Genomic DNA, 26,453 nt, shown 5'->3' on the forward strand with positions numbered 1-26,453 from the left:
TTTTGATCAGAATTAGAACTATGCTAGGTAATGGGATAATGGAATTGTAATAACAGTAAAGAGGGTATAATCAGATGATATTGGAATGTCTGAGAAGGTAGGAAATCTACTTTGTGAACACTTTTTTTGCATTGAAGAGTTAAAAAGATCAAGAGAAGCTTGAAATAAACAGCGAGAAAGAAAAAGATGAATGCTTTACCACTGCACTGACTGCTAGAGGAAGTGACACTCCTGCAAAGAGAACACGATAAGCTCGTTCTCCCATCAACCTTTCACCAGCATCTCTGAAACTGGCCATTCCACTGTGTGCAACAGCAAATATGAAAAGAAGAATTAACATTACCACCTGTGGAAAACACGTGTAACTTGGTCAGCTGAAACATTCAGGGTTTAAATTTTATATACAATAGAAAAGTAACTCTTCAATTGACCATATTTCTCTTGATTGGACAAATTAAATAGCATCCATCTTTCCTTTATTTATTTGTTATTCAATCTTGGCAATAAACAAACGTCTCCTACCTTTTTCCATATCTTATTAATGACTTCACTAAAAGGTTGCAAATATTAACCTTTAGTGCCCAAGACGGGGATATGGACTTCGTAGGACTTTCATAGTCATCCTCAATTTGGATAAGGTAGATTGTCACACTTATAAACACATTCAATAAAAAAGAAGCAGCAAATGTTTTTAGAAACCTTTAGTTCTTATGACTGTAGCTTTTAGATTACAAAATCCCAAACAATAATGATTAGGCCCAACCAACATGGACGGTGGCTGCCACACATCCCTTTGATAGCAGGGATCCATTTACTTTGTTTATTTCTACAAAAGCGGGGCACTCTTTAATTAATCTCTTATCTGAAGTTTTATTGATTATCCTAAATACAACATTTTGCTGAATCTTCTACAAGATGCAAAGTAGAATACAATTTTCTGCCAGATAATTACTTCCTAATGATTTTCACACAATATTCTATGCCACTGATATCATTAGGCAATTACACTTCAGAAAATATCAACAGTAAATGCAGTGGAAACAATAAAGATCATAGAAAGACAGCTATGCACAATAGAGGCAATATTTTTACCTTGGGAGAAAACCCAGCAACTTTTCTTTAGGAGAAATTATTCTTCAGCAAGGTTTACAAATCAGCAATTTGTCTAGAAATTTGTGCTAATATCCAAGTCAAATACCAGTCAAACCTAGTCAATCTCCAGCAAGTCAATGCTGGTCAAACCAACCAAAACAGTAAAAAGTCAACACTGGTCAAACTGCAGTCTGCAGTCAACTTCTGGCGTCAAATCCACATGTGCAGACTGTGGTCGAACACGCATTTGCGGCCTCAAAATTTGATCAAACAGAACAGTCAACACTTGGTCAAACAAAATAGTCAATGTTTGGTCAACAGCCCAGTCAAAGACAGTCAAAAACTCCTCCTTTTCTGCACATGCAGTTGTCCAAGAGAGAGAAATAGACCTCTGAAAATCAGATCAGAATGGAGTGAAATAACACAAGGGACACGTACCTTCACCCTTCTGGGCTGCCTTGACTTTTCTGGGCCGACTTGTCATTCAGAAATCAAATTTTTATTTTAATTCTTCATAATTCTTCTAAGCCGACTTAGGCATGTGGGAATACCTACCGATGCTACACAAAAAAATCAACATTCCCTCTTAGCGAGGGAGGTATTCTCCTTAGCTGCAACAAATTTCTCCTTAGCTGAAATTTCTACTCGATAAGAAAAGTTAATGAACTTGCTATGTTGATGTAGTGTCTTTTCACATGCACGTATATAGATCACTCCATCCAAGAGTAGGCAATGTGACTCCTCACATGCGTGTATATAGATCACTCCATCTTGGAGTAGGCAATGTGAATATCCCAGACCATTTACTCTTGGCCAAATCAACATGGCTCCTCAGGTAAATGTATCTATCTCCGCTGGTCAAATCAGCATGACCCAGCCAAAGTTCTTCATGGCTTCTCAAGAGAGGATTTGCCCCTGGACCATTCACCCCTGACCAAATTAACATGGCCTAGCCAAAGTCCTTCATGGCTTCTCAAGTGAATTACATCAATCTCCTTTGGTCAAATTAGCATGACCCAACCAAAGTCCTTCATGGCTTCTCAGGAGAAGATCTATCCAATCCTGCAATTTCCTTGGGCCATTCACCACCGTTCAAATCAGCAGGACCCAGCCAAATTAGCATGACCCAGCCAAATCAACATGGCTACTCAAGGGAATGTATTCATCTCCCCTAGTCAAATCAGCATGGCTTCTCAAAAGATGGTCTGCCTGATCCTGCAAAGACATCAACACTCCCTCTCAATGAGGGAGACATTCTGCATCACACCAAGCTTGTCTCTGAAGTATACAAACTTCACTCTAGACAGAGGCTTAGTGAGAATGTCTGCAATTTGCTCGTCTATGGATATGTATTGGAGCTTCACTTCTCCTCTCTGCACCATGTCTCGGATGAAGTGATATTTGATCTCAATGTGCTTTTGACCTGATCAAATAGCCTTGCAAGTAGCTTCCAAAACTACACTGCATCCTAACTTGCAGCACCGGCTGTGATATACCCCGATTCTGCTTTATTATGTGCAACAAAAGTCTGCTTCCTACTAAACTAGGATATCATAGTTGATCCCACGTTGAAACAACACTCCCAATGTGCTCTTTTTGTCCTTTGCACTCCCTGCTCAATCTAGATATGTATATCCATGTAGCCTCACTTCACCACCGAGATATATCTCAAACCATATACAGTTGTACCACACAAGTACCTCAGCACATGCTTTGTTGCAACCTAATGTATCTGCCTTAGCTCGACCATATACTGGCTCAGGGTGTTCACTACAAAGCAAATATTGAGCCTAGTGTTAACCAGGTACATCAAGGATTTGATCAACTACTTGTACCTTGTGGGATCCACCAAATCTGAATCTAAAGCGGAATCACCTGGCTTCTTCAGATTGGTCACCATAGGTGTAGCCATGTACTTGCAGTCCATCATACTGAATCTCCTCAAAATCTGAACAATGTACTTCCCTTGTTAGAGGAAGTTCTCATCAAGTCTCTGCGACACTTCCAATCCAAAAATAATGTATCAAGCCAAGATCTTTCATCTCAAACTTCTAGGGCCAACTCCCTCTGACATTGAAGCAAATCCTTTTGTGGTAATTGAGGTTGTTCCCTTTGTCACGTAAACAAGTCCTTCTGTCACTGTTGCTTCCTCTATCACTAAAGCATACTTTATTGTCTAACATGGTCCCCTCATAGAAGGCATACAACTCCTAGAGACCTCCCATCTCTAAGCACCTTGTCTGACAATCTCAACTCATGACATCCTCTTGGAAAGTTGCTACTTCCACTCTGCCCGACTCTCTGCTTCCTCGGAACTAGAAGTTCTTCTGGTCATCTGGCACATTCCTAGATGTCCTAAGAATCTATAAAATCCTCCTTCTCAAACTTCAGTCACTTCCTATCGATTATGATCCCTTAAGCCATACAAGAACCTGACCATTTGGCGACTGAAGCAAAAATATCCTCATAGTCCACTCCCTCTTTCTAGGAGAACCCTCTTACCACAAAACTCGCTTGTATGTTGCTATTTGATGCGTGAATCATCGCCTTGGAAACCTCCACAATGGACTTGTTCTTCCTTTCCCCATTTCGTATGTCATGGAAAAGAAAGGAAAAAATACAACCAATCAAAAATACAAGGACAAGAGGCTGACTAAAAAATAAAAGTAATAATAATAATCAAGGGAGAAAAAATATAAAGTACTTATCTCTTGATTTGAGGATTGTAGGGAATTGTCAACTTCCTCTCTAACAAATCTGTAAGAGAGTCTCAGAAACCTATCATATGCCTTGTCCACAAACCAAACATCACTACTATTGGTAATAGTTTCTAAAGGAAAAATTCCTTTGACTTCTTCTGAGGTGGATGCTCATCATCAACAACATTGGTTGTTGATGCATGTTGTTTTCCCTTCCTTTTCTTCTTAGGACACTAGGAGGCATAGTGTCCAAAATCATGACAAATGAAGCACTTGACCTTTGACATATCCTTCTTCTTCTGATCCTGAATAGGAGCAGGTCTTCTACCTGTATTCTTCTTATCAAACTTTCCAAAGTTCCTTCTTCCTTTTCCTTTCCTTGTGTGAGCTGCAAGAGCTTGAGTTTCTTCATCCTGCGGATTCTGCAAGTTATTCTTGGACAACAATTTGGTCTCCTCTTGGACACAATCAGTCCATAGCTTATCAAACTTGGGCAGATTTTCTTGTGCACAAATTCCCTGAATAAATGGCTCCCATGAGGAGGGAAATCCATTGAGAGTCACTGTAACAAGCTCTATATCATCAATGGTATCTCCAATGGCTACAAGCTCATCTCTGATCTAGGAGACTCTCATAAGATATGAGACAACAGAATCTGATCTAGTCATCATGACATTACGGAGACAATTTCTCAAGGTTAACTTCCTACTAGTGTTGTTGCTCTCATACAATCCTACCAGAGCATCATATACTTCCTTGGCAATCTTCAATGCAACAACATGAGGAATCAAGTGGTCCTTTATGGAATCTACCAAGATTCTCTTTACCTTGGCTTCATTCTTCTTATACTTGGCTTTCTCCTCAACTCCCTCTAGCTCTGGAATGACTTTCTCCACATGATCTTGAAGCTCATTCTCTTCCAAGATAAGGAGTATCCTAGTCTTCCAAGATCTAAAGTTGATGGCACCATCTAACCTGTCTTCAACTCTGAGACTTGGTGCCATTTTGACAAGAGATCTCAAAACCAAGTTGTTGAACACTTGTCTCTTAGGCTGACTTCAATAGCTACTCTTTCAATAAAGATCTAATACCATATTGAATTTTCTACAAGATGCACAGTAGAATACAATTTTCTGCCAGATAATTACTTCCTAATGATTTTCACACAGTATTCTATGTCACTGATATCATTGAGCAATTACACTTCAAAAAATATCAATAGTAAATGCAGCAGAAACAATAAAGATCATATAAAGACAACCATGCACAATACAAACAATATTTTTACACTGGGAAACCCAAAGTAGAATACAATATTCTGCCAGATAATTACTTCCTAATGACTTTCACATAGTATTTATGTCACTGATATCATTGAGCAATTACACTTCAAAAATATCAATAGTAAATGCAGTGGAAACAATAAAAATCATATAAAGACAACCATGCACAGTACAAACAATATTTCTACCCTGGGAAACCCAACCTTGGGAAAAAACCAACAACTTTTCTTTAGGAGAAATTATTCTTCAGCAAGGTTTACAAATCAGCAATTTGTCTAGAAATATGTGCTAATATCCAAGTCAGAATACCATTCAAACATGGTCAATCTCCAGCAAGTCAACGCTAGTCAAACCAGCCAAGACAATCTAAAGTCAACGCTAGTCAAACTGTAGTATTTGGTCAAATTCGGCCCTGCGGCCAACTTCAGTGGTCAAATCCGCACATGCAACCTGTGCTTAACCTATCGTCAAACTCACACATGCGGCCTCAGAAATTTGGTCAAATACAACAATTAACGCTCAATCAACCATAACAGTTAACGCTTGGTCAAACATCTCAATCAAAGACAATCAAAAGTGTCCTCCTCCATACATGCAGTTGTCCAAGCGAGAGAAATAGACCTCAAAAAATCAGGTCAGACTTGCCCTTCGTTTTTTGTGAAAATGAGAGGGTCACATCATCTAATTATACTAGTCGAATGGGGCAAAATAACCAAAGGGACACATCCCCTTGTTGTAAAATGTAACTAGGTTCGGTCTTCATAATGACACTGTAATTGTGATTTTGTAAATGATGAAAAGAAGAAAAATGAATTTATAATTATGCTTGCTTCATGGGTTTCATGAGCAAGGTTTTTATTTAGATGGCTCCCATTGAGAGCCTTAGGATTTGTCATTAAAGTCAAAGAGTCAATGTCATAAAGCTCTTCTTGAGCATGTGTAAATTGTATTTAAGTCTATATAGCCCTCCAACTACAAGTACACAGTCCCCTCTTCATGTTGGCTTCTAGATAAGGTTACCATCTCATGTCGGCTTCCCATTATAGAGACACACCTCTTCATAAGTACATGTCGGCTCAATATGACGGACAAACCACTATAAATAGCAACCTCGGCCCAGTTCACAAAGATAGAAATTCGGACATCATTTCTTTGACTTTTTCGGATGACTGTGATGGAAGACAAGTTTGGCTTATCTCTGATTCGCATAATCATTTCAGTGAAGGCCAGAATTCAGTGAAGGCTACAGTTTAGAGAGAGGTAAGGGAATTCGGATCCCTCTAAGATGCAGGTCACAGTGACAACAAAGAGGTGCCAAGTTAGGATGTCCAAGGGACTGCGAGGAAGAAAGGAAGGAACAGTAAGAATGATCTCAGTCAACAAGAAGCTCGGATCTCTCTTTGAGTTTCGGATGGATGCATTATAGTGACAAGAAGAGAAGCAAGTTCGAATCACAGTGTTAAGGGTTCATTACTGTGACAAGAAAGAAGGTCTCGATGATGAAGGGCAGTGAATTTGGTTCAGGACTCAATCGCACTGTTGAAGGAGAAAGTTCAGTTTCCTTGACAAACACCGTGATCACAACTGGGTGTCATCACATTTGGTGTGAAATCTGAAGTAGAAGAAACCGAGGAAGAGTAAATGAGAAGATGAAAGAGGACTTGTGTCTTGGTCTTGGGGAGTCTGCTAGGTCAAGGGTCTTGGTCTTGCTATTTGGCAATTGGAATTCCTATAAGAAGAATTTGGTGGGTTTTTCTCTCAAAGAGTGAGAGATTTTGGCCCTGGATCATAGCCTAGATGTTGTGTCTCTTGTCTATTTATGTTCATGCATTGGTTACTGTTTGATGAAGAAGAACACTAATAATCTAAAAGGAAGAAGATCCTAATCTAAATAAGTAAAAATAATTCACAAGCAGTAACTAATAAAAGAGAAATCACCTAATGTTAATGCCCTAGATTTCTCAACATGGTATCAGAGCTAAGGTGTCAAAGTCAAGGAAGGGCATCTCATCAAGGGACACTCAAGGATCGAATCTCAAGAATGGCATCAAAGCAAGTCGAAGAATATCAAAGCGAAAGTTCAAAGATCTACATTGAAGAATCAAACCCTAGATCAAAGAAGAAGGTCTACTTCAGAAGAAGTCTTGGGATTATCAATCAAGGCCAAAGCCTTATTCCTACTCAAGGTAAATAGATCTACACATCAAAGCAGCTAGAAGTCTACACCAGCAAAAGTGTTGGATCCTATAGTCATCATCAAAAGACCACAAAGACCCTCATCAAAAGCAAGGTAGCTTGAAGTACTTTAAAGACGAAGATCACATCATCTTGGAGAAAGTCAAAACCCTAGAAGCATTTCAGATCTGCACTCATTCACTTCCAAATAAGTCAAAGTATCTTGAAGGCGAGAAGGCATTAAGGCAAGCTCCCTATCATTGCAGCAAGGATCCCCTCCTTATCCTTGAAGAAGATCATCCGAAGAAGCATCAATCACCATCAACAAAGGAAGCTGGATCTAAAGGCATTGACATCATAAAAGGAGCAATCTCCTTTATTGAAGAAGGGCTTTTCAGTTGGAAGAAGATCATCCAAAAGGAGCACTAATACATCTTCTTCAACCACTATCAAAAAGATCAAGTTGAAGATTTCATCTTCACTTGTCAAGTAAGTATCTTTCATTCTATAATCAAATTTGGTAAAATGACTTCGTTTTGCAAGGAAATCAATACGCTGATTGGGTCCTCAAAAGTCCTTGCATGAAAAAGGAGGATAGACATAGTCCTCAAAGAAAGTGAAGTCGTTGAACATATCTATGAAAAGGTCTCCTCTGAATACATGGAAAGGGATTCTTATGAAAGGTCCCCTCATATAGTAGTATTGGAGACATCAAGGAGATATATATAATATGCTGGTAGAGCTATTCTCTGAGGATGCGATAAAGTAGGTCACATCACTTAGATCTGATCTACACAAATTGAAGGTATCAAAGGATAAAGGTTTATCTTCATAAGATCTCAACTGCACGATATGGGACAGATAATCCTCATTGTTCTAAATACACTAACTGGTGAACAAGGTAACAAATGTCTATGAGGATAAGGAAGCTATCTCATTCAACAACTTGTAGTTTCTATGCAGGATAGAAGAAGACAAGTTGAGGGCAAAAAGTGTTCAGACATTTGTCGAAAGGAAAAGAAGAACATAGCTAAGATTCAATGCTATGAACATTACAAGAAAGATTATCCTAAGCTTAAGAAGGGAAATAACAGGGAAGATAGAAAAGAAGCCAATTTCACCGAAGATGTGGAGGAAGCTGAGAGAAGGAAGTCCAAGGAAGAGGAAAAGCATTAGAAGTAAGAGCTCGTGACATCACCATAGGAAACATGAAGGATGTTTGATAATCAACTATGAAGGATATAGCTCTTGGGAACCTCATTCGAAACTTATGGAAAGGAAGAAGTCATCCAGGATAAGGCTCATCATACATCAAGTCAGAAAGAGAAACATCTGTTGAATAAGGATATGTGAGATCCTCAAGATTCTCTGATGGAATCCTCATCGAAAGGGTCCAACGATCTAGAAAGGAAGAAAGCGTTTCATCAGGAACTCCAACATGTGGAATTCATGGGATGATGGTATGATGACATGTGAAGTGGATCAAGGGGTTGAAGCTCTTTTCAATCAAGGAAGTTGCTGAAAGAAGCCTAGATGACCTAAAGGTAAATGAGGTATGTATGTTTGTATTTGATTTTATATATTCACGTTGTATGGTTGTAGGTAACTTGGATCACTACTCTATTTTGAGAAGCATGATCAAAGGAAAGGAATCTCCTCTTATGAAAGAATGTCAAAAGGCATGGGTCACACTAGATGAAATCAACATAATATGTCCTCATATGAAGTATGAGGTGATCGACTACAATTGAGGAACTCTGAATAGAAGCTCCTGGGAATAAAATGTGTGGAGAAAGGAAGGAAGAGATCATGAGATATGCAACCATGGTAAAAGAAATCAAAATCCGAAAGACCAAGAAGATTTGACTAGGAAATTTCCCAAAAAGATATGAAGACGCTGGTGGAAGTCTGAAAAAGATGGAGACCATTGACAATGGATATCTTTGGGAGATATGTCAACATGTATGCAACATGTTGATACCTACAGGAAGATGTCATGATGAAAGACCATCACAGAGGTAATTTTGATTTAAGTGTTCATTTCTTATTTTTGAACAAATATCTGGATGGGCTTATGCAGGGCTATTGAAGGGAAGAACTATGAATGTCTTCCATGAAGAACCATGTAGAAGGATGCAAGAACCTTTCGAAAAAGAAAGTCTGATGAAGGTAGCAAAACATGAAGCAATGCCAGATGAAGACTGATGGATCACTTTTTGATGGAATGAATGATGACATGACTGATGGATGAATGTGATGGATGGTCTGTGCCCTATGAAGAAGCCCCCAAAAGATGAAGACTCCACAAAGAAGAAATTCATGACATCGAAGAAAGTTCTTCAAGCAGCTGCTAAAGGTCCCTATTTTGAGAGGGAGCCTGGAAAGTTTCTTACTTGGAATAAACTTGAAAATTCTTGAGCCAAGAGGGAGCTTAGGTACATTCCTTGTGTAGGAATGAGTAAATTCCTTAATGGAATAGATATGTCCTCCCTAATTGAGAGGGAGAGATAGACACATCATTCTGGTCTTCACCTGGGAAGATAGAATGAGAGGATTGGGTAATCATTTGGCATCCGATACTCTTTAAAGATGAGATAGAGCATCCAATAGAAGAGTAGTCGTGGAGGACCAATATTCTTTAAGGGCTAGGGAGTCCAAGATAAGAATAGTCCTCATGGGACATATCCCGAGAACCCGGGTAGGGTATGTTTTGAGAGAGACAATGATTTTGAATCATTTGTTGAGAAATCTAGGGCATTCAAAGATAACAATTTCTCTGCTTGATAATTGCTTGTGATGCACTTTTACTTCTTAATCTTATAGTCTTTTCTTTGTTAGCTTATTAATGTGTTCTTTCATCAAGACAATTACCAATATGCATAAAAGACAAGTGACATAGTATGTAGGCTTCTTCAGCCAGGGCCAAAACCTCTCACCTCTTGAGAGGAAAACCCGATCAAAATTCTTCTTCTAGATCTTCAATTGATAAGTACCAAGACCATGACATAGACCCTTGACTCTAGTATCCTCTCAAGAACCTTGTCACTAATCTTGATGCCCTACCTCTTCCTTCCTTCACCTTTCTTCTTGATCTTGAACTGCTTCTTCTTGGTTTCTTCAAGAGAAACTCAGCCTCTATCTTTTCCATTGCTCCTTCACAACTTCCCTAGAGAATCTCGGTCTCTAGGTCTTCTAGAGAAACTCGGTCTTTACATCGATTACCCAAAAGAGTCTTCTTTTGTTGCCCCAGAAGATACTTTCCTTTGCTATCCTAGAAGAAGCCCTACTTCACAAGTCCCAGAATAATTCTTCTTTGTATGCCTAGAAGAATTATGTTTACTGCCCCAGAAGAATGCCTCTTTCACTAATCCAAAGTATCCCTTCTTCGTTGTCTGAGAAGAATGACTTTCGGAGCCCTAGAAGAAACCCTTTCACTGTGCTTACTTCGCACTTTCTTCTGCACCTTTTCTTCGCATTTCTCTTTAGACCGAATTCAAATCGAATTGTTGGCTTTGAATAGAGGTCGAGTTCTTCTATTTATACACCTCTTCACTAGGTCTTTAGGCCGACTTGACAGTTGGAGTTAGGCCAACTTTATCTAGCAGTTTCTTCATCGTTTGTAGGTCGACTTGAAGAGGTTAGGTGACAAGTTCTTGGAGGATACTTTACATAGACAATATTGACCTTTTACAAAGTGTAGCACTTACATGACAATGACTCTAACATTTTATGACTAGATGATAAATAAATCCTAAAGACTCTCAATGGGAGTCTTGACTCAAAAACAAAATCCTTTGCTCATGAAACCCATGAAGCAAGTCAATATAATAATTTTATTTTTCTTATTTACATCTCATTACATAAAATCATAATTGTGTGTCATTATGAAGACCGAACCTAGTTACACTTTTCAACACTCCCTCATAACTAGGGAGGTATTCATAATGGTCCTTGGACTTTTTCAATCTAAAGAATCTCTCATAAGAAGAATTTGGATTTGTAACTCATTTGTATAGCATCATATTAACCAACATTGTTATATAGCAAGGCCTTGACTAACAGCTCTATCTCTCCACAAGATCAGAGCACAATGTTGGTGAGACCAATGATTTATAGACACACTCATCATTGTCTCTCTCAGAACATACCCCACCCGGGTTCTCTTAGGATATGTTCCATGAGGACTATTCTTTTCTTGGACTCCCCAATCCCACAAAGAATATCGGTCCTCCACGACTACTCTTTCATGGGATGCCCTATCTCATCCCCTAAGAGTATCGAATGCCAAATGATTACACAATCCTCCATTTTGTCTTCCCAGGTGAAGAACAGAATGACATGTCTATCTCTCCTTTTCAAACCAGGAGGACATATTCCATTAAAGGAATGTACTCATTCCTATCACAAAGGAATGTACCTAAGCTCCCTGCTTAGGAATTTTCCAAGTTTCTTCCAAGTAAGAAACTTCTTTTTAGGCTCCCTCTTAACCAGGGACCTATTGCAGCTCCTCATGTGGAGATCCTGAAACCAATGTTGTGAAAAGCGCGATTAAATCGCGCTTTTTTCAAAAAAGCGCGCTTTTTTCCCTAAGACGATTTAATCGCGCGTTTTATGGGAAAAAAGCGGCTAAAAAAAAATTTGCCGATTTTTTTGGAAAAAGCGCGCTTTTTTCGAAAAAATCGCACTTTTTTCGGAAAAAAGCTCGGGGTGTCAGGGCAGCACGATTTTATAATTTTTTTTTTGGTTTTTCATTTGGTCATTTGGGTTTTTTCATGCAATTTTTTTTGAAAGAAACAAATAATTTTTGAGTGGGGCAACTTAATGATCAAGTCTAGGCCCTAGTATGGATATGCTATTCATGGTAATGTTAAATTCTTAAAGTAAAAGTGACATTCTCCTTAATCTTCATTTTCATCCTTTTACTTAAATTTTTAACATTACCATGAAATGACTCAGGATGTTTGAGAGTGGTTCCAGCCTCATTGGATTTCATATGGAGAAAGTAGAATTTTAGATTTCATTTAAAATCCAGCAGACTTATCAGTTTTTCAGGATTTCAGGATTGGGAGATTGTAATGTTTCCAGGTGACACCACCTGCTCGGGCTACCCCTGCCACCAGTAGAGGACATGGTCTACCTCCTATAGCTCCTACTTCTAGTTCTTCAGCTTCTAGAGCACATCAGACTCCACTACCATCTCCACCAGCACAGGCACCAGCATCCTACATCTAAAGGGAAAGGGAAAGTTGTGGCATTTTCTCGCAAGAGGGGCAAAGGAAATCAATAGGATTAGACCTCATTTTATTGTATATGACATTATGACATGATGAGATACATTATCATATTTTTGGTTGATATTTTGAGGCTGAGTTGGGACTCAGGAGTCGGGACTTACTATTCAGGACATGATTCAATGTAATGTGTGATTTTAGCGCTAGAAATGATATTAAACATCTTATATATTAGTTTTTTTTATCATATTTATGTGTCAATGTATTTATTTTATGTTGTAGATGGTTTAGATATTAAAAAAGTTGAAAAAAAATGAATATTTTTGTACCAAACGCTTTTTTCCCGCTTTTTTCCGCTTTTTTCCCGCTTTTTCCGATTTTTTCCGCTTCATTCCCGGCGTCGATTTAATCCCGCTCGCGCTTTTCACAACATTGCCTGAAACAACTAGCTGCTTGAAGAGCTCCTTCCTTTGATGTCATGAATTTCTTCTTTGTCAAGGAGTCTTCATCTTTTGGGAACTTCTTCACTTTTTTCCATGAGTCAGTCATGTCCTCAACTCATTAGAAAATGATCCATCAGATTTTCCATCTAGCTTTGCTTCATGTCATTCTGCTTTCATGCCATAATTTTTCGGAGGGACATTACATCCTTCTATATGGTTCATTTGGAAGTCATCCATAGATTTTCCTTTGGCAATCCTACATAAGCCCATCCAGATATTAGTTCAAAAATAATGAACACTTTTAAATCAAGGTTACCTTTGTGATGATCTTTCACCATGACATCTTCCTGTAAGTATCAGCATCCTGCATGCAGATTGACATATCTCCCACAGATATCTATTATCAAGGGTCTCTATCTTTTTTCGACTTCTATCAGAGTCTTCACATCCTTCCGAGAGATATTCTAGTCAAATCTTCTTGAACTTCAGATGTTGAATGTCTTCTACCTTTGTTGCATATTATCATGATCTCTTCCTATCTTTTCACACTTCATTCCCAGGAGCTTCCAATCATAGTTCCTTGATTGTAGTCAACTTCCTCATGATTCATATGAGAACATATTATGTTGATTTCATCTAGTGTGACTTATGCTTTGTTGCAATTCTTTGGAGGAGGAGATCCTTTCTTCTCTTGATCATATTTCCCAAGATGGAAATAGTGATCCATATTATCTGCAACCATATGACATGACTTTCATAATTATCTATGTAAGCATACATACCTCATTTTTCTTTTGGTCATCCAAACTTCCTATAGCAACTTCATTCGAAAGGATTTTATCCTGCTTTCCTGTTATGTCATCATGCCATCACCCCTTGAATCCCACGAGTTGGAATTCCTGATGAAAACCTTGCTTTTCTTTCTACATCGGTGAATCCTTTGATTAGGATTCCATCAGAGAAACTCGAGGATGTTTCATATCTTCACCCAACAAATGTTTTCTTTGTTGACTATGATGGTCCCAGACGATGATGACCTCTACTACTTTCTATAAGTATTAATGAGGTTTCCTAAGAGCTTCCTATTCTTTGTAATCAGTAGGATTTGTACCAGACATACTTTCTGCTTCCCATGTCACGAGCTCTTACTTCTAATGCTTCTATAATGCTATTTTCTAATCTGATGCATCCTATCTTATTTACACTGCACCCTATCTATAATTTACAAGTGGAAAGTACCTTCTAGAAGAATATCATCTCAGTCATAGTAGAGATCTTTTACTTCTTCATTCTTAAGCTTCTTTGACTCAAGTTCTTTCACTTCTTCAGTAATGTGGGCTTCTTCCATATTCTTCGTCCTTACTATGATTAGGACAATCTCTTCTATAGTGCCCAAGTTCATGACATCCATAGCATCTTATCTTATCCATGTTCTTCCTTTTCTTTGGAGGACCGAACTTTCCAAATTTTCCTTTTCTTCTTGTCATCGCAGCATATGCTTGATTCTACTCACTTGGTCCAACATCAATCTTTGCCTTCAGTCTGGTTTCTTACAGAGTGACCATAGATTTTAAAATGTAGTCTCTTTCTTCCCATATCAACTTGAAGTGAAGTTACCCCATTCTTTTGGTAGTGCATTTAGTACCACTGTGGTCATCTCTCTATCAAACATAACTTCTCCTAGTTCTTGTAGTTGATCTCGAATTTCTGATATCCTCATGAAGTATGAGGTTATTCCATCTTCCTTGGATATCTTCAGTTTGTAGAGTTCTTTCCTTAGAGAGATTACTTCTCCTGCAGTACTTACAAAAAACAACTCTACCAATTTGTCATATATAGCTTTTGCAGTCTCCAATTTTGATACATATGGGATTAGAGAGTCTTTTATAGATTCTATAAGAATCCTTTGGGCTCTCACTTCTCCTTTCATGTATCTAGCATGTGCTTGAGTATCTTCTTTTGGAGGTTGGGTTATCGATCCCTTAATGTGATCCATGACCTCATTCTCAATAAGATTTAGTTTGTCCTTTTCTTCCATGCAAGGAAATTTACAGCCCCAACCAATTTATTGCTTTCCTTGCAAAAAGACATTTTGATATTATTAGATATAGTCATAGACTTACTTGAGTGATTGTTGCTTGCTTCCTCCTTAATCTCGATGTTGATAGAGGATCTTCTTCTTGAGTGATTGATGAGAGAGAGCTTGATTCACGATCCTTCTTGAACGTTCTAGTCTTCCTCCTTTCTTGAAGAGATTTCACTCCTTTGATGATGTGATGATATCTGAAGTGCTCCTAGGGTTTCGGTCTTTCTTCCTGCTTCCTTCTTCGATCTAGGGTTTCTTTGATGTAGATCTTGATCTTTTTGCATTGATAACCTTCGACTTGCTTTGATGCCTTTCTTTTGAAGATTGATTCTCTTGTGTCTACTTGTTCTTGACTGCCCCTTCTTGTCTTCAGCACCTAAGCTCTAATACCATGTTGAGAAATCTAGGGCATTCAAAGATAACAATTTCTCTGCTTGATAATTGCTTGTGATGCACTTTTACTTCTTAATCTTATAGTCTTTTCTATGTTAGCTTATTAATGTGTTCTTTCATCAAGAAGATTACCAATATGCATAAAAGACAAGTGACACAGTATGTAAGCTTCTTCATCCAAGGCCAAAACCTCTCACCTCTTGAGAGGAAAACCCGATCAAAAGTCTTCTTCTAGATCTTCAATTGATAAGTACCAAAACCATGACATGGACCCTTGACTCTAGTATCCTCTCAAAAACCTTGTCACTAACCTTGATGCTCTACCTCTTCCTTCCTTCACCTTTCTTCTTGATCTTGCACTGCTTCTCCTCAGTTCCTTCTAGAGAAACTCGGTCTCTATCTTTTCCACTACTCCTTCAAAACTTCCCTAGAGAATCTCGGTCTTCTAGAGAAACTCGGTCTCTACTTCAATTACCTAGAAGAGTCTTCTTTTGCTGCCCCAAAAGATACCTTCCTTTGCTATCCCAGAAGAAACCCTACTTCGCAGGTCCCAGAAGAATTCTTCTTCGTATGCCTAGAAGAATCTTGTTTACTGCCCCAGAAGAATGCCTCTTTCGCTGATCCAGAAGATCCCTTCTTCGTTGTCCCAAAAGAATGACTTTCGCAACCCTAGAAGAAACCCTTTCACTGTCCTTACTTCGCACTTTCTTCTGCACCTTTTCTTCACACTTCTCTTAGACCGAATTTAGATCGAATTGCTTGCTTTGAATGGAGGCCGAGTTCTTCTATTTATACACCTCTTCACTAGGTCTTTAGGCCGACTTGACAGCTAGAGTTAGGCCGACTTTATCTAGCAGTTTCTTCATCATTTGTAGGCTGACTTGAAGAGGTTAGGTGACAAGTTCTTGGAGGATACTTTACATAGACAAGATTGACCTTTTACAAAGTGTAACATGACTTCATTTACATGACAATGACTCTAACATTTTATGACTAGATGATAAATAAATCCTAAAGACTCTCAGTGGGAGTCTTCACTCAAAAACAAAATCCATTGCTCATGAAACCCATGAAGCAATTCAATATAATAATTTTAATTTTCTCATTTACATCTCATTACATAAAATCATAATTGCATGTCATTATGAAAACCGAACCTAGTTACACTTTTCAACACCATTGGTCTTGTCAGCATTGTGCTTTGATCATGTGGATAGAGTTGTTAGTCAAGGCCTTGCTATATAACAATGTTGATGAATATGATGCTAAACAAATGGGTTACCAATACGATTCTTCTTATGAGAAATTATTCAGATTGAGAATGACCAAGTACCATTATGAATACCTCCCTAGTTAAGAGGGAGTGTTGTAAAATGTAACCAGGTTCGCTCTTCATAATGACATTGTAATTGTGATTTTGTAAATGATGAAAAGAAGAAAAATGAATTTATAATTATTCTTGCTTCATAGGTTTCATGAGCAAGGTTTTTATTTAGATGGATCCCATTGGGAGCCTTAGGATTTGTCATTAAAGTCAAAGAGTCAATGTCATAAAGCTCTTCTTGAGCATGTGTAAATTATATTTAAGTCTATATAGCCCTCCAACGACAAGTACATAGTCCTCTCTTCATGTCAGCTTCTAGATAAGGTGACCATCTCGTGTCGGCTTCCCATTATAGAGACACACCTCTTCATAAGTACATGTCGGCTCAATATGACGGACAAACCACTATAAATAGCAACCTCGGCCCAGTTCACAAAGATAGAAATTCGGAAATCATTTCTCTGAGTTTTTCGGATGACTGTGATGGAAGACAAGTTTGGGTTATCTCTGATTCGCATAATCATTTCAGTGAAGGCCAGAATTCGTTGAAGGCTACAGTTTAGAGAGAGGTAAGGGAATTCGAATCCCTCTAAGATTCAAGTCACAATGACAGCAAAGAGGTGCCAAGTTAGGATGTCAAAGGGACTGCGAGGAAGAAAGGAAGGAACAGTAAGAATGATCTCAGTCAACAAGAAGCTCGGATCTCTCTTTCAGTTTTGAATGGATGCATTATAGTGACAAGAAGAGAAGCAAGTTTGAATCATAGTGTTAAGGGTTCATTACTGTGACAACAAAGGTGGTCTCGATGATGAAGGGCAATGAATTTGGTTCAGGACTCAATGTCATTGCTGAAGGAAAAAGTTCAGTTTCCTTGACAAACACAGTGATCACAGTTGTGTGTCATCACAATTGGTGCAAAATCTGAAGTAGAAGAAACCGAGGAAGAGTAAATGAGAAGATGGAAGAGGACTTGTGTCTTGGTCTTGGAGAGGCTACTAGGTCAAGGGTCTTGGTCTTGGTATTCGTCAATTGAAATTTCTATAAGAAGAATTTGTGTGGGTTTTCCTCTCAAAGAGTGAGAGGTTTTTGCCCTGGCTCATAGCCTACATGTTGTGTCTCTTGTCTATTTATGTTCATGCATTGGTTATTGTTTGATGAAGAAGAACACAAATAATCTAAAAGGAGGAAGATCCTAATCTAAAGAAGTAAAAAGCATTCACAAGCAGTAACTAATAAAGGAGAAATCACCTAATGCTAATGCCCTAGATTTCTCAACACAGTTCACCCACCTAGGTTTATACTAGTTGAATGGGGCAAAATAACCCAAGGGACACGTCCCTTCACCCTCCTTGGCCGACCTGTCATTCAAAAATCAAATTTTTATTTTAATTCTTCTAGGCCGACTTCGACATGCAGGAATACCTCCCGATGCAACACAAAAAAAAAAAATCAACACATTTTGCAACGTTTGCACCAATTAATTGCATTTTGACTCTTCTAAGCTTTAAAAGACTTCAAGGCAATGCAATCCACACATAGTAAAGGGCAAAAAAAATCAATCTTATAAAGTAACTTTATATAAACTAAAGGAGCTTATTATGCACCTTGTACCCCTCTCCGTGAATCTGCTTAAGGAAGTTAAACGCTTAATACAGCCTATTGTGGCCCTTTAATTGTTTAGCCGCCAAATACTAAATAGTCATGTTTTGGGGCGACAAGGAACCAAATATTTTTTCTAACTTGCACTGTATACTACAGAAAGTTCAAATGACTTATTTAATCCCCCTTAAAGGCCAAGGGAATCATAAATGTGTAGGCAAAACTACATTCAAGAAGATCACTAAATAATGTAGATGTGGAAACCATGACACAGGAGATGTGTATGTGAATTCGTAAGGCAACAAATTGGAAAGTTGGAGCAGGACTAACAAAAGAAAAAGGGGGCACTCATTCGAAAGATGAAGTTGAACTTGAAAGGGTATACAGACCGAGAAAATGTAAAACGTTCAATCAAAAGAAGTAGCAGCGATGCCAAGAAGCAAAAGTGGGTGCTCTTAGTCCAACCTGAAATTCATGTAAATATGACAATGACCTCAATCTTGAGGTGCTATTGAAATGGACGACATCAACAGGGAGATATTTGAGATGGAGAGGATCCAAGATCCATTTCAGTTCAAAATTGCAGTCATGAGGCTAAAGAGCAATGCATCAATGTGATCACCTTATTTATGGCAACTAGGGCCAAACTCCATGTGGATCACCTTATTTATGGCAACTAGGGCCAAACTCCATGTGGATCACCTTATTTATGGCAACTAGGGCCAAACACCATGTGGATCACCTTATTTATGGCTTCTGATATTTTTCCTAGATTCCTCTAATCGATAGGTGTAGGATTGATCTAAAGATCATCCAATTCCGATAATTATCTATGGAGATATGAATTTATTTTGATTATGGACAAATTGTCAAGGTCGGCCAGCAAACTTATGTAGGCTCAGAAGCCCAACAGTCATGTCTATTCAACCTCAATGTTTGTATATAAATACAAGGAGCATTCTCCTCATTTGGACAATTCAATTCACTCATCTTCTCTCTCTCTCTCCTACGCATAAAAGAAGCCTCTCTCTCTCACACACGTGTGGCTAAAAGGAAGACGTCCTAGGGCAAGGAAGACGCAGAAAGAAGGACGCTAGGGCAGCAGGTCATCTCTTTAACCAGCGTTGACCTTCTAGAAGTGCGGATTGGGTGTGGTTGCCTCTCCTAGGCAAGCCGCAATTTTTGGCACAAAAATCGAGGTGATCTGACCTCTAGATTGACCGGTGTTGACTGCCCTAGTTTAGGGCTGCAAGTTGACTTCAGAAATCTGCAAATTGACTGAACTTTTGGGGCTGTTTCTTCAGGCTGTTTGAGGACAAGTTGACCAAAAATTGACCAAGTATTTTAGAGGTCAATTTCAGCTAGTTTGACCAAGTTTGACTTTGCTGATCTAGGGTTTGCTGTCGCTGATATAAAATTACAGAATTCAGATTTTGTACTATTTCTCTCTGCTGAACTATTGAAGATAAAAGAAGATTTGATCAAAGGGTTTCCCCGCATTGGGGTTTGCCCCTGACTAGCCGCCACATCTTGTGTCTCTTGTCTTGGCTTGTTCTCTATTGATCATTTAATGTTCTATCTGCACTTTACTTAATGTATATGTGATTGGTAATCTATGGCTAATAAGAAGAAAAATAAGTAAACTACTCTAAGCATAGAACATACCATAATTTAACATGGTATCAGAGCTGAGGTGAAGACAAAGCCCAAGCAAGAGCAAGAGCAAGAGCAATCACCGAAGAGAAGGTTTGCAAGGCTATCTTAAGGAAATCATGGGGTCCTCAATGCACTTCCCTGCTGAAGACAAACTCCGTGAGAAGTCTGACTATCACGGATGGAAGATGTCTCTCGATCTAACATTAGAAGAGCAGGAAGTGTTGGACCATGTGAGAGGCGGGATTGTTGAGCCTCCATCAAATGCATCCGCTACTGCTTGGAATAAATGGACCAAGGGAGAAGTCAAAGCAAGGAAGATCATTCGGGATTCTATCGACAAATGCTTGGTGGCCTATGTTTCCGAGTTGAACACCTCCAAGGAAATCTACGATAGACTGGTGAGTTTATTTAAAGTTAATGATGCAAATCAAGTCTTGTTTCTTAGAAATAAGCTTAAGGAAATTAAGAAGGGAAAAAATGAGAGTATGCAACCATATTTCTTAAGGATCACCGAGATCAAGAACGATCTCCTATATATTGGGGAAGTAATTCCTGACAGAGAAATGACACTCACAACTCTTGGAGGACTGCCATCTGAATGGTATATATTCAAGACTAGTCTTCTCAACAATAACATAATTCCTGGATTTGAGGAATTAATGGCCAGATGCATTCAATAAGAAACGAGGATGGAAGAGCAAGAAATGCCCATACTTAAAGGTCATCCCTCTGCCTTTTCTTCTCATACTAATTCCGGGGCTAAATTCAAAGGAAAGGCTGGACCAAAAGGTGGAAGAAAAGGACGATGTTACAATTGCAATAAAATGGGTCACTATGTTAGAGAGTGCCCTGATAAAAGGGACTCACACCGGGACGATGATCAAAATCCCTCTCAAGGCAATCAAAGGAATGGCAGGTCAAATGGCAGAGGTAAAAGAAGTGCCAGAAATCAAGGAAGATGGCAACCATTCAAGAAGGCAAGAAATTCCAAGTATGAATCTAACATTGTTAACAATAAGCAAGATGAATATTATCTACCAGCAGCTCTATCTACCACTGCTCCCCCGGACTCGCTGGGAAATTGGCTTATTGATAGTGGTGCCTCAAGGCACTTCACTGGTTACAAAGCTCTCTATAATCTAATAGAGAAGGAAACCAACCTGGAAATTATTCCTGGAGATAATTCAAAATATCCCATGAAAGGCGTAGGAAATGTCACTCTTCAATTGAATCAGGTAATACCATCCACTTACAAGATGTATTATATATACCTGATCTCAAAAAGAACCTGGTGTCCATTTCCGCAATGGAAGACAAAGGCTACAAGGTGGCCTTCAGCGATGGCAAGGTACGTGTATGGAAAAATAACTTTAAAGATGCTTTTACTCTTGGGTTTCGAGTTGATTCATTATATCAGGTCGGTGGAAGTCCGCTGGGTGTCATGTCTTGTGACACATCTCTTCAATCCGAACTATGGCATCGGAGGTTTGCTCACCTTCATTCTAAAGCTCTACCTGCTGTAAGAAAGATGGTGACCGGGATGCCCGAGTTCAAATTAGAGCAAGAAGGTGTATGTCCAGGATGTACCGAAGGGAAGCTCAAAAGGGGACCATTCCCCTCAAGCCAAAGCAAGACCTCCGATATATTGCAATTGGTTCACTCAGACATATTTGGTATGATGTCTATGAACTCCTTGGGAGGATATTTACATTACCTCACTTTTACAGATGATTATTCTCGCAAGACTTGGATATACTTCTTGAAAAAGAAGGATGAAGTGTTCTCCTGGTTTTCGCACTTCAAAGCCTTGATCGAGAATCAAACCGAAAAGAAGATCAAGATCTTAAGCACTGAATATGAATCCAATGGGTTTCATGACTTTTGCAAAGAGGCTAGCATTAAGAGGGAGACTACTACGCCATATACTCCTGAATAGAATTGTTGGGTTGTGTTATATTCTTTCCACGACTAGCCAACGTAGTTAACCAGGGGGTTAGAAGGGGGGCAGAGCCCCCCCTTCGTTGCGTCGATTGCGTAGCAGGGGGGTCATAGGGGGCTTGAGGGGTGCAAGTAACCCCACCCTATGGGTTCCATATGCAAATGCAATCGGTAGCTTGATGTATGCGATGGTCTGTACTAGACCAGACATTGCACATGCAGTGGGAGTATTGAGCAGGTTTATGTCAAAACCAGGGAAGGAGCACTGGACAGCAGTGAAGCAGGTTTTCAGGTATTTGCGTGGCACTAGTGATTATGGTTTGTGCTACCAAGGAAGACCAAGATTGGACAGAGTGCTGGATATTCGTGACTTTGTTGATGCAGACTGGGCTAGAGATCTGGATCAGAGAAGATCTACAAGTGGGTATGTGTTTAACCTATTTGGAGGTGCAGTCAGTTGGATGAATAAGAAACAATCTGTAGTGGCACTATCAACTACAGAACCAGGATACATGGTAGCCACTCATGCAAGCAAGGAAGCAGTTTGGTTGCAGAGATTGTGTTCAAGTATGGGGTTAGTACAGGGAGCTATAAGGATAGACTGTGACAGCCAAAGTGCAATTTTCTTGGCAAAGAACCCTGCATATCATTCAAAGACAAAGCACATTGATGTTCAGTATAACTTTGTGAGGGATATGATAGAAGACAAAAAGGTGTTGCTGGTAAAGGTGGACACTTTGAAAAATATTACAGATGCATTGACAAAATCTGTGAACTCTGAGAAGTTCTCTTGGTGTAGAGAAACAATGGGCGTTGCAGGGCTGGATAAATGACTAAGCTCTCCTGTGGCCCCCTGTGGAAAGAAAACAAGAAGTGGGAGAATATTGGGTTGTGTTATATTCTTTCCACGACTAGTCGACGTAGTTAACCGAGGGGTTAGAAGCGGGGCAGAGCCCCCCCTTTGTTGCACCAATTGCGTAGCAGGGGGGGTCACAGGGGGTTTCAGGGGTGCAAGTAACCCCACTCTATGGGGTCCGGGGCAACGCCTCGGAAAATTTGGTTTTGGACCCTATGTTAGGTTGGGCGGACCTACCTATGATTTTGTGCATGATTTTCGCACATGGTTTTGGATGCGATGGTTTTTGGTCCATGGTATTGGATGCTTTAGCATGTATAAATATGTATTGTAACATTGAAAGGAACATAATGAAAAATCAAGATGGTAGTCCCGGTTTTGGGATCAGGGGAAAATCTCTATGTATATGTGTTTTATGTGTTATGCTCTCACATTGTTTATTTTCTGTGTTTTAGAATTCGTATGCAGGTAATTTCTGTATAGGGTTAAAACCTGTGTGGCAAAAAGGAAGAATCGTACAATTGTGGAAGCTATCTGTGTTATGCTCCATGATCGAAGACTTCCGAAGCTTCTATGGGCCAAAGCTGCAAATAACACCGTATATGTACAAAACCGATGCCCTCATCAAGCATTGGGTTCCAAGACTCCTGAAGACATGTTCACCGATAAGAAACCTGACGTATCTCATTTTAGAATTTTTGGAAGCCCTGTATATTTTCATGTGCCTAGAGAAAAAAGGAATAAATTGGGTGCATCTGGAAAGAAAGGAATCTTCGTGAGCTATAGCGAAAATACTAAGGGCTATAGAATCTATGTAGTTGGTCAAAGGGAAGTCGAGATTAGTCATGATGTCACCTTTGACGAAGATATGGCTCTTAGCAAGGGAGACAATCTTCCTACTTTAAGGGGATCTAAAGAAGCTGACACCAGGGAACCGAAGGAAAAAGAAGATGAGACGATGCCCGATGTGGAAGAACCTATGGATCCTATTGATCCTCCTCCGCAAGAGCCTTCCTCTTCTAGGAAGAGGCCTTCATGGCTTAGGGGGGACACTTGATGATGCTGAAGGAGACAGTGCACCCAGAGGAACCTTTTGTGAAGTAAGAGGCCGAATAGGTATCAGGGATACCTGACCATCATGAGCACGATCATCCAAAATGAACCTTCGTCATTCACAGATGTCATCAAGCATCAAGTATGGAAGGATGCTATGACCGAGGAATATGAGTCCATTATGAAAAATGATGTTTGGGATGTGACCCCAGGACAAAGCAGTTGTCACTTCAAAATGGCTTTACAAGATAAAGCATGCAGTTGATGGAAGTGCGGAAAAGTATAAGGCTCGTTCTGTCGCTCGTGGCTTCTCCCAGAAGGAAGGTATAGACTATGACGAGATATTTTCACCTGTTGTGCGATATACCACCATCCGCTGGATCATAGCCCTTGCTGCTTCGCAAGGATGGAACCTACATCACATGGATGTCAAGACTGTGTTCTTACATGGTTCAATCAAAGAGGAGATCTATGTGGAGCTACCCAAAGGATTTGAGATTTATGATCGAGAATCTCATGTGTGCAGGTTGAAGAAGGCCCTCTATGGGCTAAAGCAAGCACCCTGAGCACGGTATGAGAGGATCGATAGCTACTTAATGAAGCTGGGATTCACTAGGAGTGAAGCCGACCCTAACCTTTACTTTAAGGTTATAGATGACAAGCCTCTCATACTAGTGTTATATGTTGACGAACTCTTTCTAACAGGTGTAGACCCTCTCATCCACGAATGTAAGAGGGAGCTGGCTTCTGAGTTCGAGATGAAAGACCTAAGACTTATGCACTATTTCCTAGGACTGGAAGTCTATCAGAAACCAGGGGAGATTTTCCTATCTCAAGGAAAATATGTGGTGAAGATATTGGAGAGATTCGGCATGGTGGAATGCAAGCCCGTAACTAACCCGATGGAGCTTGACTTCAAGAAGTTAAGCGGTAGTACTGCCGGACCTGTTTTACGAAATGCTACCGAGTATCATCAACTCGTCAGAGCATTAATATTCTTGGTGAACTCCCGTCCGGATATATGCTTTGCAGTCAACACATTGAGTCAACATATGGTTGATCCTCACCACTCACATTGGATTGGTGCCAAGAATCTGTTGAGATATCTTCATGGCACAATCACTCATGGGTTGAGATACACTACTGGAGATTTGAAACTACTTGGGTATACTGATGTTGATTGGGCAGGCAGTGTGGTGGACCGAAAGAGCACTTCCGGGTGATGTTTCTCTTTGGGATCTGCCTCAATATCTTGGATGAGCAGGAAGCAGAAGTCAGTGGCTTTGAGCACCGCCGAGGCAGAGTACATTGCCGCTAGCATGGCCTCCTATGAGGCAGTCTGGTTGCGAAAGCTGTTCAGTGAGCTGTTTGGATTGACATTGGATACCACCGTGATTCTGTGTGACAACCAAAGCGGGATCCGTTTATCAGAGAATCCTGTATTTCATGATCGCTCCAAGCATATCAATATCAGGTACCACTATATTCGAGATATGGTGCAGCAAGGAGCAATAAGGCTCTAACATATTGGTACAGATGAATAGGTCACCAACATTTTGACAAAGCCCCTAGGAAAGGTCAAATTCCTGACTTTCCAAGAACGACTTGGTGTCATTCAAAGACCCTCTTATGAGGGTCGAGTATGATGTATTGAGCTCTGGGAGCTCCAAGGGAGCGCGGGGTACTTCTTGGAGCGACATGTGACCACAGGGCGACTCATCATCCCCTGGTGGTGCACTATGTACAGGGTAAAGGTTCAACCTTCCCCTGTGACACCCCGTGGCAACTGTGGAACAGTATGATTAGTTCTCCTGTGGGCCAGGATGATTCGTTCTCTGTGGCGACTGTGGAGCAGGATGATTAGTTCTCCTATAGGCAAGGATGATTAGTTCTCCGTGGCATCCACTGGACAGGATGATTCGTTCTCTATGGACAGGATGATTAGTTCTCCTGTCGAGGCATCCTACCCATGCAGTCTGGGACTCATGGGAAGTATCTCTCATCTAATCAATGAGCAGGGAAATGAGGATAGAGACCATAGTAGTACTATTGATGGACGCATCGTTGTATCTACCGTACTCCCTATGCTAGGATGACCTCCATTGTTCTGGGATCAATGATGCTGATCTGGGATCAGTGAGAGTGGTTCACACTCTAAGACTGACTTCGGGTCAGTGGAGGATGGTATAATACATCCTCAATCATTTCTTCTTCTTCATAGTTCGAGCAGAGCAAAGCAGAGTGGGGTCAAGCTGTATAGGACAATGCATTTGATGGATGGATAGCAGCAACGGTCTGACGGATTGCAGATGAAGTTCTCCCTAGTTGAGAGGGAGTGTTAAAATTGGCAACTAGGGCCAAACTCCATGTGGATCACCTTATTTGTGGCTTCTGATATTTTTCCTAGATTCCTCTCATCGAGAGGTGTAGGATTGATCTAAAGATCATCCAATTCCGATAATTATTTATGGAGACATGAATTTATTTTGATTATGGACAAACTATCAAGGTCAGTCAGCAAACTTATGTAGGCTCAGAAGCCCAACAGTCATGTCTATTCAACCTCAACATTTGCATATCAATACAAGGAGCATTCTCCTCATTTGGACAATTCAATTCCCTCAT

The 26,453-nt window shown here is 39.8% G+C and overlaps 1 protein-coding gene across 1 annotated transcript in view; it reads right to left on the minus strand.

Moving 5' to 3' along the window:
• Positions 1–26,453, minus strand: part of LOC149264514 (15-cis-zeta-carotene isomerase, chloroplastic-like) — a 71,038-nt gene that overhangs the window by 1,092 nt on the left and 43,493 nt on the right. The window contains exon 2 of the mRNA XM_089428218.1: positions 200–346. Within this exon, the coding sequence (XP_089284344.1) occupies positions 200–346 (147 nt within the window). The remainder of the gene's footprint in view (positions 1–199; positions 347–26,453) is intronic.

Source organism: Pinus tabuliformis, chromosome 6, assembly GCF_031772625.1.
Source record: "Pinus tabuliformis cultivar Carrire ecotype Pingquan chromosome 6, CPIR1, whole genome shotgun sequence".
NCBI lineage: Eukaryota > Viridiplantae > Streptophyta > Pinopsida > Pinales > Pinaceae > Pinus > Pinus tabuliformis.